The 15,469-nt window shown below is 36.7% G+C and overlaps 1 protein-coding gene across 2 annotated transcripts in view; it reads right to left on the bottom strand.

Moving 5' to 3' along the window:
* Trim33 (tripartite motif containing 33) overlaps positions 1-15,469 on the bottom strand; it is a 98,325-nt gene that overhangs the window by 14,348 nt on the left and 68,508 nt on the right. For both annotated transcript variants that reach the window (XM_038311081.2, XM_038311083.2), the window contains exons 9-13: positions 13,802-14,076; positions 12,890-13,054; positions 9,114-9,311; positions 2,489-2,621; positions 1,308-1,371 (exon numbers count right to left, since the gene is read on the bottom strand). In XM_038311081.2, the coding sequence (XP_038167009.1) occupies positions 1,308-1,371; positions 2,489-2,621; positions 9,114-9,311; positions 12,890-13,054; positions 13,802-14,076 (835 nt within the window). The remainder of the gene's footprint in view (positions 1-1,307; positions 1,372-2,488; positions 2,622-9,113; positions 9,312-12,889; positions 13,055-13,801; positions 14,077-15,469) is intronic.

Genomic DNA, 15,469 nt, shown 5'->3' with positions numbered 1-15,469 from the left:
GTACAATAGTCAAACTCCTGGAACACTACTGAAGGAACCTGAAAACCATTCATTACAAAAGTCAATAAAGAAAATTTATCTTGCTGCCCCTTAATTCAATAACTGACAAAGTTTCTTTATAGAAGCATTCTAAAGCAGTAATTATCAAAACAATACTTTTCAACCAGTAAAGATACTTGACACAGAGCTCAACAACCTCCATTTGATCTCCAGAATCCACATGGCAGAAGGAGGAGTTATTCCCATAAACACGCCCCTCCACACACACACCAGGAACATCTGAAGAGCTCACTGGTCAGCCAGTGAGCACTCTGAGCTCCAGGTCCAGTGACTGTCTCAAATGGAAGAAGTGAACAGACCCCGTACATGACCTCTGCCCCCCAACACTGCCCATAGGAACACAAACCACACACACAAAACATAAATAAATAAATAAATAAATAAATAAATAAATAAATAAATAAATATGTGCTCCCAATGGAAGCACACAATACTACAGATGAAGTATTCTTGCTTCCTAATTAAACATGCTCTATTAAACTTCTTATTTCTAAGGCTTATTTTTAAGTGTGTGTGCACCTGTATGTATGTGTGCATGCACGCACCTAACTTAGGCGCCTTCAAAAGCTAGAGGTGGTAGATCTGGCGAGAGCTGGAGTTACAGGCAGTTGTGAGTCACCTGACATGGATGTAAGAGTCAGATGTCTCTTAAATCCCGAGTTACCTCTCCAACAAGCCCCCACAAATGCAAACCTATGCTCTAAACTGCCCATATTGACAAAAAGGGAAGCAAATTAAAAACAATGAGAGAATTAGAAGTCTACAAGAGAAAATACTACATCTTAAAAAAAATTAAACTGATCACCAATCTGTTGATGACAGTGTATAGGGTTTATTTAAATATGGTTCAAAAAATACTTTGTTTATGCCCCTGACACTTTCTCACCGTGAGGCAATGCTGTCGTTTTCTGTAATAAAATGTTGGGGGGACAAAAAAAAAAAAAAAAAAAAAATACTTTGTTTAAAAAAAAAAAGCATTTATGTGGATAAATTGGTAACTTATTTAACTGGACCTAAACAATACTGAATAGTCCACAAGTAAAATGACATAACTTCTGAGTTTTGGTTCAAATAAACCAGACAAGGGAATAGAAAAGAGTACAAAGGAAAGAAGACTGGGTATAATTAATGTACTGACTGTTGAAACTGAGCATATAAAAATGAGTTTACTTTTATTAACTACATTTGAAATTTTTCTTAAGAAAAAAGTTGTAAGTAACATAATACCATTAAAAAACAAAACTCACCTGCCTCGACTGCCGGTGCTAGATGTGCTAGGGGGTCTCACGGGTGTGTGAGAATTGGGTAAGCCTAAAAAACAAAAGTCAGACTGAGGATCGGAACATTCAGACAATACAGCCTGACTCAGAGACTCTTGTAAATCACAGACAGCTGTAAAGTCAGAGATGGCAAATATGATTAGCAGACACCGACCAGCTTCTTCCAGCTGAATCCAGACTCACCTCAGCATCTTATAAGTATTGCTCAAAAGCAAGAAGTAGTAGATTGAGAAAGTTATTTCTTCACATCACAAAATAAACTATATGTAGTCCTTTACTCTTTTTAAAAAATTGAGACAGTGTTTCATTATATAGCCCAGACTGGCCTTAAATCCTCAATTGTCCACTGCCTCCATCTGAGAGCTGACACTAAGTGACACACAAACCAATCAGGCAGTCATCCTTTTTCAACATCCTGAAAAAAAAATCTCACTAAAACTCAACAATATAATTCAAAAAAATGTTAATATACCTTATGTAAAAATCTTTACCTCGGTCAGGCAGTAGTGGCGTATACCTTTAATCCCAAGCACTTGGGAGGCAGAGACAGGCAGATCTCTCTGAGTTTGAGGTCAGCCTGGTCTACAAGAGCAAGTTCCAGGACAGCTAGGACTATTACACAGGGAAACCCTGTCTTGCAAAACAAAAAGGGAACAAACAACAAAATAAAATAAAACCCATCATATATGCATGCATATTTGAAAAACGAACTAAGAAAAGTCGACAAACCTTGAGAAAAGCAAACTCTCCATCATAATCCAAGTGATCCTCATTTAACCAGTTGAAGCCCTTGAAAAGTTGGAACTATTCCTTCCTTCCAGTCCACTTCTGAGTTTTACTCTGTACACTAGACTGTAAAGTAACTCTTCCCTGAGTCTCTAGCTTGCGAAAACGCCCTGCAGATTTTGGGCTTGCCAATGCCCAGAAAAATAATCAGGAGAGCCAATTCCTTAAGAGGATTTCTTATCCTTTTCCATCCTCTGTACCACATCATGTGTGTAAAGTGTATATACATATGATGTGCCTCCACACACACCTCCCTCTTGTGGCTGTTTTTACCTAATACAGACACCAGGAGGCAGCCTTCACTCCTCCACCCCTATCTGAAGGTGTTAAGAGCAATGAAGCAATATCCCTGTTTGTTTTACCTGAAGATCCGGGTGATAAAGCAGAGGGTCCTGGGGAAGGATTCATGGTACTTGTAGGCTGTGGGGGTAGATGACTGCCTGAGATATATCTACTCAGTAGATTATCTAAACTACTTGAGCCAGCATCTTCCAACTAAAAAGAGATAAAAATAAATTTGCTTTGATTAAACTGAGGATGAATAAATTAATGTCACTGTTTGTACTTACTTTACTACAACAGATTATGCAATATCAAGTTCAACCTAACTGCTGCTTCCTTAGGCTCTTCTGAGAACAAACACAGTATGAAGCTTGTTACTGAAACTGTAATTTATATTATACAACAGATACCCAGCTGCTAAGACAAACTTAATAATCCATTAAGCCCTGTTTAACTACAAAAATAGTTCTGACATACTAACAGTTCACTTCCTTGTCCTATGTCTCCCCTTCTGTAGTGTCCCACCAGAATCACTCATACAAGGATAAATACATGTCAAAACCCAGCTTTAAGCTCTGACAGCAGCATCCAGCCTGAGCAAGGTGCATCACTGTATACAAAAGAAAGAAAAAGCCGGAAATCTGAACTCAATTCATACTTAAGAGGCATAAAGAGAGGATAAAGCATTGCAATTTTGGGACAGTTCTCCAAAAAAAGAGCATCAGTTTCCTGCCCTAAAGTAAGTCCTCTATCCCGTAGAAAGTGATGATTCAGTGAGGAAATTTTTACACAAGTAGAAGGACACCGCTGAAGCTATCTGAAAATCCACACTATTAGTTGTCAATCTTGCTTGATTCTATTTATTCCCACAATTCAATCTGTTCTCCAGACAAAGGCCAAATTATTTCTTATACAAATCTATTTCTTGCTTAAGACAAAACTACGCACTTAGTTGCCTGTTTTCTTTCCTCCCTAAAAGTGAACTAAGTTTTACAGCAATCTCTAGCATCATCAAATGTACAAATGACTGATCAAAAAAGTGAGCTGGTCCAGTGGTAGATATACACTTGACTTGTCCTGGAACTGCTGAATCTTTTCTCCAGGTGGTCGTTGTATTTTACATTCCCACCAATGGTGTGTGAGGAACCTAATTCCTCTCCCTTCTCACCAATACTAGAGTTAATATGTAATGTCTCAGTCATCATTTCCACAGTGACTAGAAATGATTTTTCAAATGAACAGCTGTTATCTTTTTAATTTTTAAGATTTGTTTGTTTATGGATGTTTTGCCTGCATGTATATATGTACATATGCACATGACATACATGCCGTGACCAACAAAATAAAGAATCATGTAGTTTTAAAAGCAAGAAAGATATAGGAACTGACAAGAAAAAAGGGGTACTTTCATTTTTTTCTGATTAAGTTAAAAAATCTATAATGGTTTCTTTTATAAAGTATACGGAGACCTTTTGAACCTAAAAGAAGGAAGGAAGGAAGGAAGGAAGGAAGGAAGGAAGGAAGGAAGGAAGGAAGGAAGGAAGGAAGGAAGGAAGGAAGGCCGGCCCCATTAGAATATTCTTCTCATCCCTCCTCACCTACCACGTAGCCCTTTAAGCACAAGGACCTTGTTGAACACAGGATCAAATTAGAACCCCTTTATGAAGCTCGCAGAAGTCCAGGCACCCCTCCCTACTGTCTCTAGACTGCTTTCATTCCATCCCGTTCTCCTTTTCCTTTCCTCACTGGCCTTACTCCTGCTGGTCATTTTACCTCATGTAGTCTATTGCCAATCACTGCTTTCCTAATTCCTACTCACCCTACAGGTTTCAAGGAAGTTTAACTCCTTACCAGATTTACTCTGTGCTTTCCTCTTTAAGAAACAATCATGATTAGGATTTTAAATATGTGTACTCTCTGCCAGCAAGCCTCTCTTGTCTCCAGTGTTCCTCAAGTAAGTGCTAACATATCTGTCAAGTAAATATTATGTTTCCTTTTAAATATAAAAATCTCTTGGTTCTTCCCCTAGTTACTTTATAAAAATTATAGTGGAGGCAAGCTAATTATAACAACAAATATTTATTATATATATATATATATATATGTGTGTGTGTGTATATATATATATATATATATATATATTACAGACACCAACTTACATAAATTATTTAATTTTCCTAGTAAGCCTAAAAGGCAAATTCAATTAGACTCAACCATTTAAGAAATTAAAGAATGGTTGGGTGGGTGTGGTGGCACACACCTTTAATCCCAGCACTTAGGAGACAGAGGCAAGCAGATCTCTTCTCTTAGTTTGACGCCAGCCCATTCTACAGATAGATCGAGCTATACAGGGAGACCCTGTCTCAAAAAACAAAAACAAAACAAACAGAAACTACAAACTCTAATCTCACTTTCCTACACCGCCTGCTGTATTACAACCAAGTGATTGATCCTGTGAACTGCACACAGGCATGCGGAAGTCATAGGAGTAGTCTGCAGAGTCGGGTTCTCTTCAGTCACCCTTGCATGGTTTCTAGGGATGAATGCAGATGTTAGGCTTGTAAACAAGGTTTCTGGCTGCTGAGCCTCCTGGTGGTCGGAAAATGCAGTCTGCTTTCATGAGAAGGTGATAGGAAGTTGTAAATGGGTAGCAGAATGCTTCATATTTTAATGTTTCACTTACAGTAATGGTGTATGTGCTGGATTGATTGATTGATTGATACAGTAGGCATATTGGCAGATTGTAATATTTTCCTTATGACTGGTAAAATAGTTTTAATTAGGTTCAAGGTCAGGATTTCAGTATACTGAGGTCTAAAAGTAACATGTTCCTGGAAACATGGATCACTTAGATTATAGCTGCATTTCCTTCAAATATTTGGGAACTTGTCACATATTGGGCTCTAAGTTCTGGTGGTCTAAAGATCAAAGAGAAACAATCTTTGATCTCAAAGGTTTTACCATGTAATAAGGATATAGTTTTTTTAGGCATGTTCAAATCATAAAGTTATTCCTTCATGTGGGTATATATAATGATGTACACACCCCACAATAATTTACTTTTTAAAAAATTTATTTATTATATATACAGTGTTCTACCTGCATACATGCATGCACAATAGAAGAGGGCACCAGTTCTCATTAGAGATGGTCATGAGCTGCCATGTGGTTGCTGGGAACTCAGGACCTCTGGAAGAACAGCCAGCACTCTTAACCTCTGAGCCATCTATCCAGCCAATAATTGAATTTTTTAAGTCTGCACCTCATTTTTTAAAGATTTATTTATTTATTTATTTATTTATTTATTTATTTATTTATTTATTTATGCAGTGTTCTGTCTGTATATATGTCTGCAGGCCAGAAGAGGGCATCAGATCTCATTACAGATGGTTGTGAGCCATCATGTGGTTGCTGGAAATCGAACTCAGAACTTCTGGAAGAGCAGCCAGTGCTCTTAACCTCTGAGCCATCTCTACAGCACCCCTCACCTCATTTCTTTCTGGCTAATTGTCAAATTATAATATCTTAGGGAAAAGGCTATATGGTAGTAATTCCCAACCAATTTCATTTCATCTATCTCTTCAGTATTTTATTATCTCCCCGTAGTGAGCACTTTTTCAAGCCATTGCTAATAGTATTTTAACATCTAAAACAAAATCCTTATGCTGACAACCAAACCACACATTACACTCACATATTCAAGTACAAATCAGCTATTTTCTGGATTGTGCAAAACAGTTAAGTCTGAGAGTTTATCTCTGTGTTTCATATTAAACGTATTATTTGTTATATTCATTTACTTTGATTAATGTCAATGCTGGATTTCTCTATGCAAACTCCTAATTTAGCCCAATTTCAGCTCCATTACATAATTTCTTGGAATATTATTATGGTGACTGCCAGACAAAATCAGTTTTTTGGAACGCATGACTATCCTGTGCATTAAACAATCCTTCTAAATCCTTGTTGCTTAATAATGCCATTCACAACACAAAGCCATTACTCATACCTGTAATGTTGCTGATGCAAGGAAACCTGCCATATGAAAAATTATGTAAAAATACAGCATATTTACATACAGCACATAAAACTTAAAAATGAAAATAATGACTACTCTTGATGTATGTATTTACTATACTTTTTTGGTTGCTATAGTCCTTGCAGCTGTGAGAAGACTTCACAACCTGGCATAGTGACGCACGGCTTTAATTCTGACACTTGGGAGGCAGAGGCAAGTGGGTCTCTGAGTTGGGAGGCCAACTTGGTCCACATGGTGAACTCTCTAGGGCAGCCAGGGCTATAAATTGAGAATCTGTCTTTCAAAATAAATGAAGGAAGGTAGGTAGGTTGGTTTCTTATACATGATACAGATAAGCACTATACCATGTTATGATGGCAACAGTTTCATAAACTGAATGCTTAAGGAAAGTACCATGCTCATCAGCAGGCGGCCAACACAAAACAAAATCAATGACATGGTATAGTTAGACTTTTTTTGTTTTGGCGTAAAAAACAGACAAAAGAAAAGCTTACATGTCTTTTGCTTATATATTATGGTTTCCAAATTTGTATTTCTACGGGATTTCTGTGAATGTGTGCATCCACATCTATATGTCTTTCTTTGGCTCCTTTTTTCTTCCTGTCCATTTGTTTTGCCCTATTGAAGTTATTTTTATTTTATATTAAAGAAATAACTTACACACACACACAAACACACACAAAGCTTACAGACCAGTGGTTCTCAATCTGTGAATCACAACCCCTTTTGGGGGTCAAATGACCCTTTCACAGGGTCATATTAGATAGCCTGCATGAAAGGTATTTACATTACAATTCATAATAGTAGAAAAATTAATTACAAAGTAGCAACAAAAATAATTTTATGGTGGGAGTCACTACAACATGAGGAACTCTACTAATGGGTCACAACATTAGGAAGAAAACCACTGTTAGACAAAAGCCCACAGTACTAGTATGTCCTTAGAAGCAAACAGAAACCAAAATATCCATCATCTACTGCATGAACACACTGTGAAAGACCCGAAGCGAGAGAGAGACACAGGATACATGCCCATAATCCTACCATGGGAGAGAGTGAAATGAAAAGTCAGACTGAGATCAGCATGTGATACATACTGGATTCCAGGCCACACTGTTCTACATTTAAAGACCTTATCTTCAAAAGAAGAAAAGAGAAAGAACATTCTACACAACACAGTATTATTCAGCCCTAAGAACAAATTGTTATTCTGTAGACTTGGTAAACATTATACTAAGTGAAAGAAATAAAAGGTATAAAGAAATGAAAGACATAAAAGCCCACATATTTTATCTTCAAAAAATGTGCATAACAGAAACAGAAGAACTATTAGTAGATTCTAGGAGCAAGAAAAGAAGGAAACAGATGACGCCAATGCTACAGTTTGAAACCATGAAAATCCTAAAACCACAGGTGACAGCTAAACAATCTTGCACCCATACTTGAAACAATGACAAACTAACTTTTCAGGTCTACTATTTTCTTGGTGTTGCTATGAATAATGAAGAGAGCCTAAATTTATAGTCAAGAGTTTGAATCAAATTCTAATATTTTGGGGGGCTGCAGAGATGGCTCAGAGGTTAAGAGCACTGGCTGCTGCTCTTCCAGAGGACCTGAGTTCAATTCCCAGCAACCACATGGTGGCTCACAACCATCTGTAATGAGATCTGGTGCCATCTTCTGGTGTGCAGGCACAACACTGTATGTATAATAAATAAATAAATCTTTAAAAATTTCTAACATTTTTACCGACTATATACATAGAAAAGTCACTCACCATTATTTCATTATAAATATCAACGCTACATATTCCAGCATCAAAACTCACAAATTGCCCAAGAAAGCATTTTGTTAATTATAAGATAACTTACAAATGTAACCTTTTAACTTACATTCCCAAAATTTAATTACATTCTATTATATAGTCTAATCCTTGCAGTACCAATCCGGTTACCATTTCCTTGGTCGAGAGACCCCAATCTCTTTAGATATCAAGAATCTATAATAGATTGACAGAATCACAAGAAGCCAGTGGTTTTCAAATAACTTTGAAGTTATAAAAGCATCATTTAAAACTCTGACACAGCCAGGCAACGGTGGCTCATGGCTTCGATCCTGCTCAGAAGTCAGAAGCAGATATCTCAGTGACTTTGAGGCTAGCCAGGAACACACAGGAAGAACAGCCCTACTATTTCAGCAGCTTCACTGCTCCTTGACGCCCTGGTGACCCCCAACCAAAGTCATACAATTAGGGAGAAAATAGTATAATCCTCAAATATTTTATTTATAAAAGCTGAAGAAATGAGAAACCTCAGAGAGCACCTTGTGATTCATCTTCTCCTTTTCATCATTATTTCTTCTCTTTTATTATGTCCCCCAAAGTGCCTGATATCTAAACCTTTCAACACAAGCCACTCTCTGCTCAACTGCTTTTAAGGAGTGGACAACCATTACTGTACTTGTTTAGACAGACTCTTCTTCTAACTTTAAAACATGGAGGAATACGAGTTTCAGCACAGTAACTTTAAACTTTACATATGTGTCCTTTACTCTTCAGAAGGTTCGTTCAAGTAAATCACTGGTCCTGAAACTAAAAAAATTCTGAAATATGTATCTTTTTCAATTAGTATGAGATTTTAAACAATTTGTTTAACTTAAATACAAACCTGTATAGGTGGAATATCTGGCAATGATGGAAGGTTTTCTGGATTGGTGACTGAGGGAATTAGTTCTATTGCTGTAACAGATGGGCTGGTGGGACCTCGATTTGCATTTGCCATAGTTGCTGTGGTAGGGCTTGTTGGGTTGATTGGGTTGTGTGCTGATACAACAGGAAAGGGTCCAGCATGCCCTGGGTTTGAGTGCTGTTTAAGAAAGAAGGTATTATAATTATGTGCTCTTGCCACCATCTCTGAACCATACCTTAGAACAATATAACTATCTTTAGTGTATCCTTTCCAAACTAAAAGTATCTGCAGTTGACAAAGAAGTGGAGCCTCTCAAATTTATACGAGAAGAGTTTGAACTAATCTTTCCTTTTTATGTACTATATAGGGGAAATAGATTTGCAAATAATTGTCAACTAGTCAGCCTACTGATATGATCTTCAGAACAAGGATATAAAGATGTAGAAGGTACCAAGTTTACAAATAGCCGCCCATGTAAGGCACAGTTCTAAGGCACTATTCTGTGGTCCGTTAGTCTTCTATCTAATGAAAAGAAAAAACTACAAAATTTATCAATATGGTAAAAAGAACGATGAATTTAAGAAAGAAACTATGACACTGATTCCTAGTTCTAATACTATGAAGTTTTAAACAGTCACATAATCTCAGTAATTGTAATATATAGATAAATGATCTCTTAATAGTTTCATAGACCAGGCTGCTATGAGAATTATTTAAGTTAATATATGTGCAGGTCTTTGGGAAATAACTAAACATACAAAATTAAATCAATCAAATATTAAAAAATTAAAATGCTGACAGTGACTTCTGAAGGGAAAACTCTAAAGCCTAATGGTCTGATTCTTGGTACCCTTTCAAATGTTAAACCTTGGTACTCACAATATTTAAAAGTACCCAAGAACTAAGGGGTACATGGGTATCTCAATAGTTATAAGGAAACCAGCATCTTCAGTCTTCCTAGGTATTATTTTAAACGTGTTTGCCTAAGACTGTGTCATGAATGGTCTTTTCACAACTGTCCTTCTCTCACTTGACAAAGTAATGGCATACTGCTGAAAAAATATGGGGGGAAAAGCTAAAACCAAATTACAAAGTTAAACAAAGGCACAACTGAAAAAGGACTTGGGTATCAAAGGGGCTGATACTGCAGACCAACAAAAATGAAGAGCCAATAAACCCGACTAATGAAACAGAACTGTGAAAAGCTCCATTAGAAAACATTCAAAAAAGGGAGAAAATATTTTTGTAATAAAATCTCTACTCTCCAATTACATTAATTTTTATCAATTTTCTTGAGCATTGCATAAAAACAAAACACAGTAAGAATCAATTATTCTTATTTTAACAATAAATAACAGTAAAAAGCATATAACTGAAAAGGAGGTTAAAAGACTACACTTAATTTAAGATATACTTTAAAATTTTTTACACCATTTGATTAGTATTCTTTTTTATGTAAATGTGTGCCTACATGTATATGTCTGCACCACATGTGTGCAGTGCCCAGAGGTCAGTAGAGGCCATCAGATACCTTGGAAATGGAGTTATAGACAGTTTGGATGCCATGTGGACACTGGGAACCAAAGCCAGGTAGAAGTGCTCTTAACTGCTGAACCATCTCTCCAGCCTCATCTGTCTTAAACCACATAAACCTAATTTGTTTCCATAACTGTGTACAAATAATACAATGATAACTTTTCAACAGAAAGGATTTAAATCTTAGGAAAAGCCTTGCTATCACTCAATTTAACCAGTAATTTTTGTTAAAAATAGCTTTATCTTTTTAAAAATTTTATTTCTATGTATATGAATGTTTTCCCAGCATGTACATCTGTGCACCACATGCAGTGTGTCCAGAAGTATTCATATCCCCTGAAACTGGAGTTGCAGATGGTTATGAGTCATCAAGCAAGCACTGGAAATCAAATCTAGAAGGGCAGCCTCTGCTCTAAACACTGAGCCATCTCTAAGGCCTACTTTCTCAGTGGTCTGTCTGAGCCATCTTACATCCCACTTTTAGCTTTCAAGTCAATATTTACAATATCCTAGAATATTTTCACCACTAGTTACAAATATATAAAAAATTTTAAATATAAGGTAAGAAAACTTTTTCAGAAATCTTTCTGGGTGTAATTTTGGTAAAGAGCTACAGAATCATTGCTTTAAGTGTTTAACATGTAGACTAAACAAGCAAACTTAGAAGTTTACCCTAGTCTTTCTTTGATTTGGAAATTATTTGATTCTACTTAAGGTGTATTAGTTTCTGTGTATGTGTGCATGTCTAGCTGAATGTAAACATAGTCCATGTATGCAAGAGAGGGTGCTGCCATGCAAGTGCTATGAACTAATGGAAGTGTTCATAGCCTGAGCCACTGACAAACTCCCTATTCCCCAAATTTTAGCCTAGTGGTTATGGCTTAAAATCTGTTAGAGTAACATCACCATTGCACTTTTAAATTAACCGGTGATCCTAAGAGCCTCTACAGCATGTTTGTTTAATTTTTGAGACAAGATCTCTATAGACCAGCCTGGCTTTCAACTCCCACTACGACTACTCTATCTCCTGAGTTCTAAAATTATAGGTGTGCATTACCATACTCAGTCCACAGCATGTTCATGTTTTAAGAAAGCACTGAGTTGTTTTTTTTTAAAATATATTTTTAACTTGAAATACTGTTTTAAACACTTTATTTTATAATCATAGTTCATACTGAGTTTACATATTATATAATTTAAATATTATAAATTTACCCCTAAATCGCTTTTTTTTTGTTTTTTTGTATTTTATTTCATTAAAAATTTTTATTCATCTATCTATGTAGGTGCCTTGTGTGATGCCTCCATGAGTTTCTGTGCAACACGGGTGTACAATGACTTCAAGAGCCAGAAGGCTGTAGTTTAATAAATGTAAAATTGCATCATAAAAAAAAAGAGCCAGAAGGCAGTGCTATATCTCCTGGAACTGGAGTTATAGATGGTTTTGGGCTGCCAGGTGAGTCCTAAAAACTACACATAAGTCCTATGTATAGAAAGTGCCTCTAACCACTATGCCATTTCTCCATCTCTATCTAAGACAGTTGGCCTTTTAAGAGAAGGGCTATAATGTAGCATAGGCTGGCCTTGAATTCTCCGTGAAGCCAAGGGTAACTTTGAATTTACGATCCTCCTACTTACCTCTCTAGCACTGTGATTACAGTCATAGTTACTAAACCTGGCTTAATTTACTTTATTATTGTTCTCTTAGAGTTTCTTGGCAGTAGAGACCAAGCCTGGGGCTTCAAGCATTCTACAACTAAGCTAGATCCTAAGGCACAATAATTTTTAAGATTAAGCATATCTACACTCTGTAGAAAAAAAGTATATAAACACATATACATACATGCATACAACTAGCCCTAAACTTAAAACTTTCTTTTTTATCGGTATTAAAATGTCATGTTAAAAAGCACAATAAAATATGAGAAAATTAAAGCTCTAACCTTGATTTTCAGAATTATCATTTGGAACTAAAGGATAAGTCAAAAGTTCCTTGTTTTTCACTCTATAGATGAGTTTAGTTAAACAGGAGTACCTTAATTCATAGTATTATAGGCTTAAAGAAACAAATTTTCCTGTGCACGTATTTTTTCTGGGACAAGCAGATATAAAACAAATTATCAGAAGTATGAAAGACCCACACCAACAACTAATTATGAAAAATAATGTCTTTTAGTTTTAAAATTGTATGATTCTTACAAATGTAACTCTAGGCATACTTGTCTTTGGAGGTGAGGCTGCATCATGGAATACTGAGGGCCGCTGTGCCTTGGTATCCCTGGAATTCTGGCAGCATTCTGAGCCAGTCTCATTTGATGGGCTTGAAATGCTCCACAGTTCATGTTGCCTCTTTGCATTGTTTGCACACTGATCAATCTTGGAGGCTATAAAAAGTAAAAATTGCAATTCATATTTTCCACTTTAGTTTCTGTTTGTTTCTTTTTCAAGACAGGGTTTCTCTATGTAGCTCTGGTTGTCTGGAACTCACTCTGTAGACCAGGCCGGCCTTCAACTTCCTGGGTACAGGGATTAAGGGCATGTGGCACCACATCCAGTTCATATATTTCTACAAATCTATTTTTCAATCATAAAATGTTAAAGTAAAAGTAATTCAATTATAACAGAATAGTATAAAGCAATAGAATAAGCTCTTTTCCAACCCCAATAATTTATAGGTCTGATAATAACTATAAAAAAGTTGGTCACTCCAAATTTTCTCTATCTACTGTTTCTGGGAGAGAGGGGAAAAAAAGGGAAAGAGGGTGGGCGGGCGGGTTAACATTAATTCGTCTCAGCATGGAGATAACACTTGATTGTGAAGGAGTACATAAACAAAAGACCAAAAATAAGAAAAATTTGAGCAAATGCCTAAAGAATGCAACAGATCTTAGAAACAATCTGATTCTTTGGCTCATGATATTATTTGTATGGGGTGGGGGTAACGTGGTATGGAGGAGCAAAAATGTCACTACTTCCTCTGTTCTTACATAATACCTATATTTTTCAAACTTTCTCCACATCTCTGAACTCTGTCTAGTAACTCTGAATGTGTAATTCATATACACAGAATGAAGTGTAGTCGTATGGTCTTTTTCTAATTTCTATCAATATTGGAGGGACACAATGCTTACCTGTTGTTGTAACATCTGTGGGGCTGTTTGCCGAGGATGCTGTTGTGTTGTTGTTGTTGTTGTTGGTACAGGAGCTGGCGGTTGCTGCATTCTCATCTGTTGTAACTGTTGATGTTTTTGTGCATACACTTGTTGCTGCATGTGCTGGAGTCGAAGCTGTGCTAAGTTAATCTGTCCTGGGGTTTTACTAATGTGGTTTGTACCTGGAGGAACTTGCCCAACTACAACATTAGGAGTATAACCAGGAGCTGGCTTACTCTCTATTACTAGATTACCTGAGGGTTTAAAAACATAAGAAGGATTTACAAATAATCAACTAAATTGTCCACTTTAAAGACGAATCACTATCTTTTCCTCCTCCTAACAATTAGCACCTCAGAGTATCCAACAGCAAAGCATAAAAGAGCACTAAGTCCAAAGACGGTAATTAAAAATTAGATTCCAAAGCCCCTTGAACCCTCCCCCAAATAAGCTCATTATTTAAAATAGACTATCTGTTCTTACACCTATGTGCGCATGACATGTGTATGCATGTGCATGTTTGGATGTGTGGATGGTTGTGGGCAGGCACAACAGTGCACAGGTGGAGGTCAGAGGACAAGCTTTGGATGTTAGTCCTCACTTTTCCAGCTAGCTTGAGGCACAGTGTCTTTGCTGCTGCATAACCCAGGCTAGCTGGCTGGAGACTGAAAGAGACATTATTAGAGGAAGGATCCAGTGGGTATGAATCAATTCTTCCACGAAAGACTCCAGGATACTCATGACAGTTGCTATACTGATTCTATGTGCTGTCATTTTTTTTTGAATGTACGAGAGTTTTGGCTGCATATATGTCTGTGAACCAACTACTGTATGCCTGGTGCCTGAAGAGATCAAAAGAGAGTATCAGATCCCTTGGAACTGGAGTTACAGTTGTGAACAGCCATGCGGATGCTGGGAATCAAATTTGTGTCCTCTGAAAAGGCAGCCAGTGCTCTTAACCACTGAGCCATCACCCCATCTTCCGTTTACTTTCCAATTGCTATTGTTAAGAGTTAAAAAAAAAAAAAAATACCCTGCTAACAAATAATTTTCTATGGAAATCCTGAATGCTTTGAAGCATTTATGCATTCAGTCATTTCCCTCCCTTTTTACACAGTTGTTGCTTTCTGAGAATAGAGGATAAGTTCTCAAAAGGTATGATTTAAGGTGGCTGTTGGCAGGCCACAAATAACTCTGCTAACAGTCAATTACTTTTACATTTTTTGAAACTGAAGAACACCACACACACACAACAGTGATTTTCTGGTATAGCATCGAAGGCAAAACTGAGAGTCCACTTTCTTTCGTTTACCCAAAGATGCCTAACTTTAAATAGTGCAATTCATATCTCAAGGACATGATTATTTTGAAACTGAGAATATGTGAACGGATGGTAGATTTCATTTTGAGTCATTTTGTTTCATTTTACTTTTCTTTAAAAGACAGGATCTTACTGCGTCACCTACACTGGCCTCAGAGTCCTAGACTCAAGTGATCCTTGTGCCTCAATCTCCTAAACAGCTAAAATCACAATATGCACTACTTGCTTGGCTTTTTCGTTCTCAAGTTTGTTTTGTTTCTTGTTTTTATCGTTGACCCATACAACTTTCACCCATGGTCTTTAAGCCAACAATATGGAGCAATAAA

The sequence above is a fragment of the Arvicola amphibius genome, chromosome 14 (assembly GCF_903992535.2).
Source record: "Arvicola amphibius chromosome 14, mArvAmp1.2, whole genome shotgun sequence".
NCBI classification, from domain to species: Eukaryota; Metazoa; Chordata; class Mammalia; order Rodentia; family Cricetidae; genus Arvicola; species Arvicola amphibius.
The sequence above is the reverse complement of the archived record's forward strand: the minus strand, read 5'-3'. Positions and strand labels throughout refer to the sequence as shown.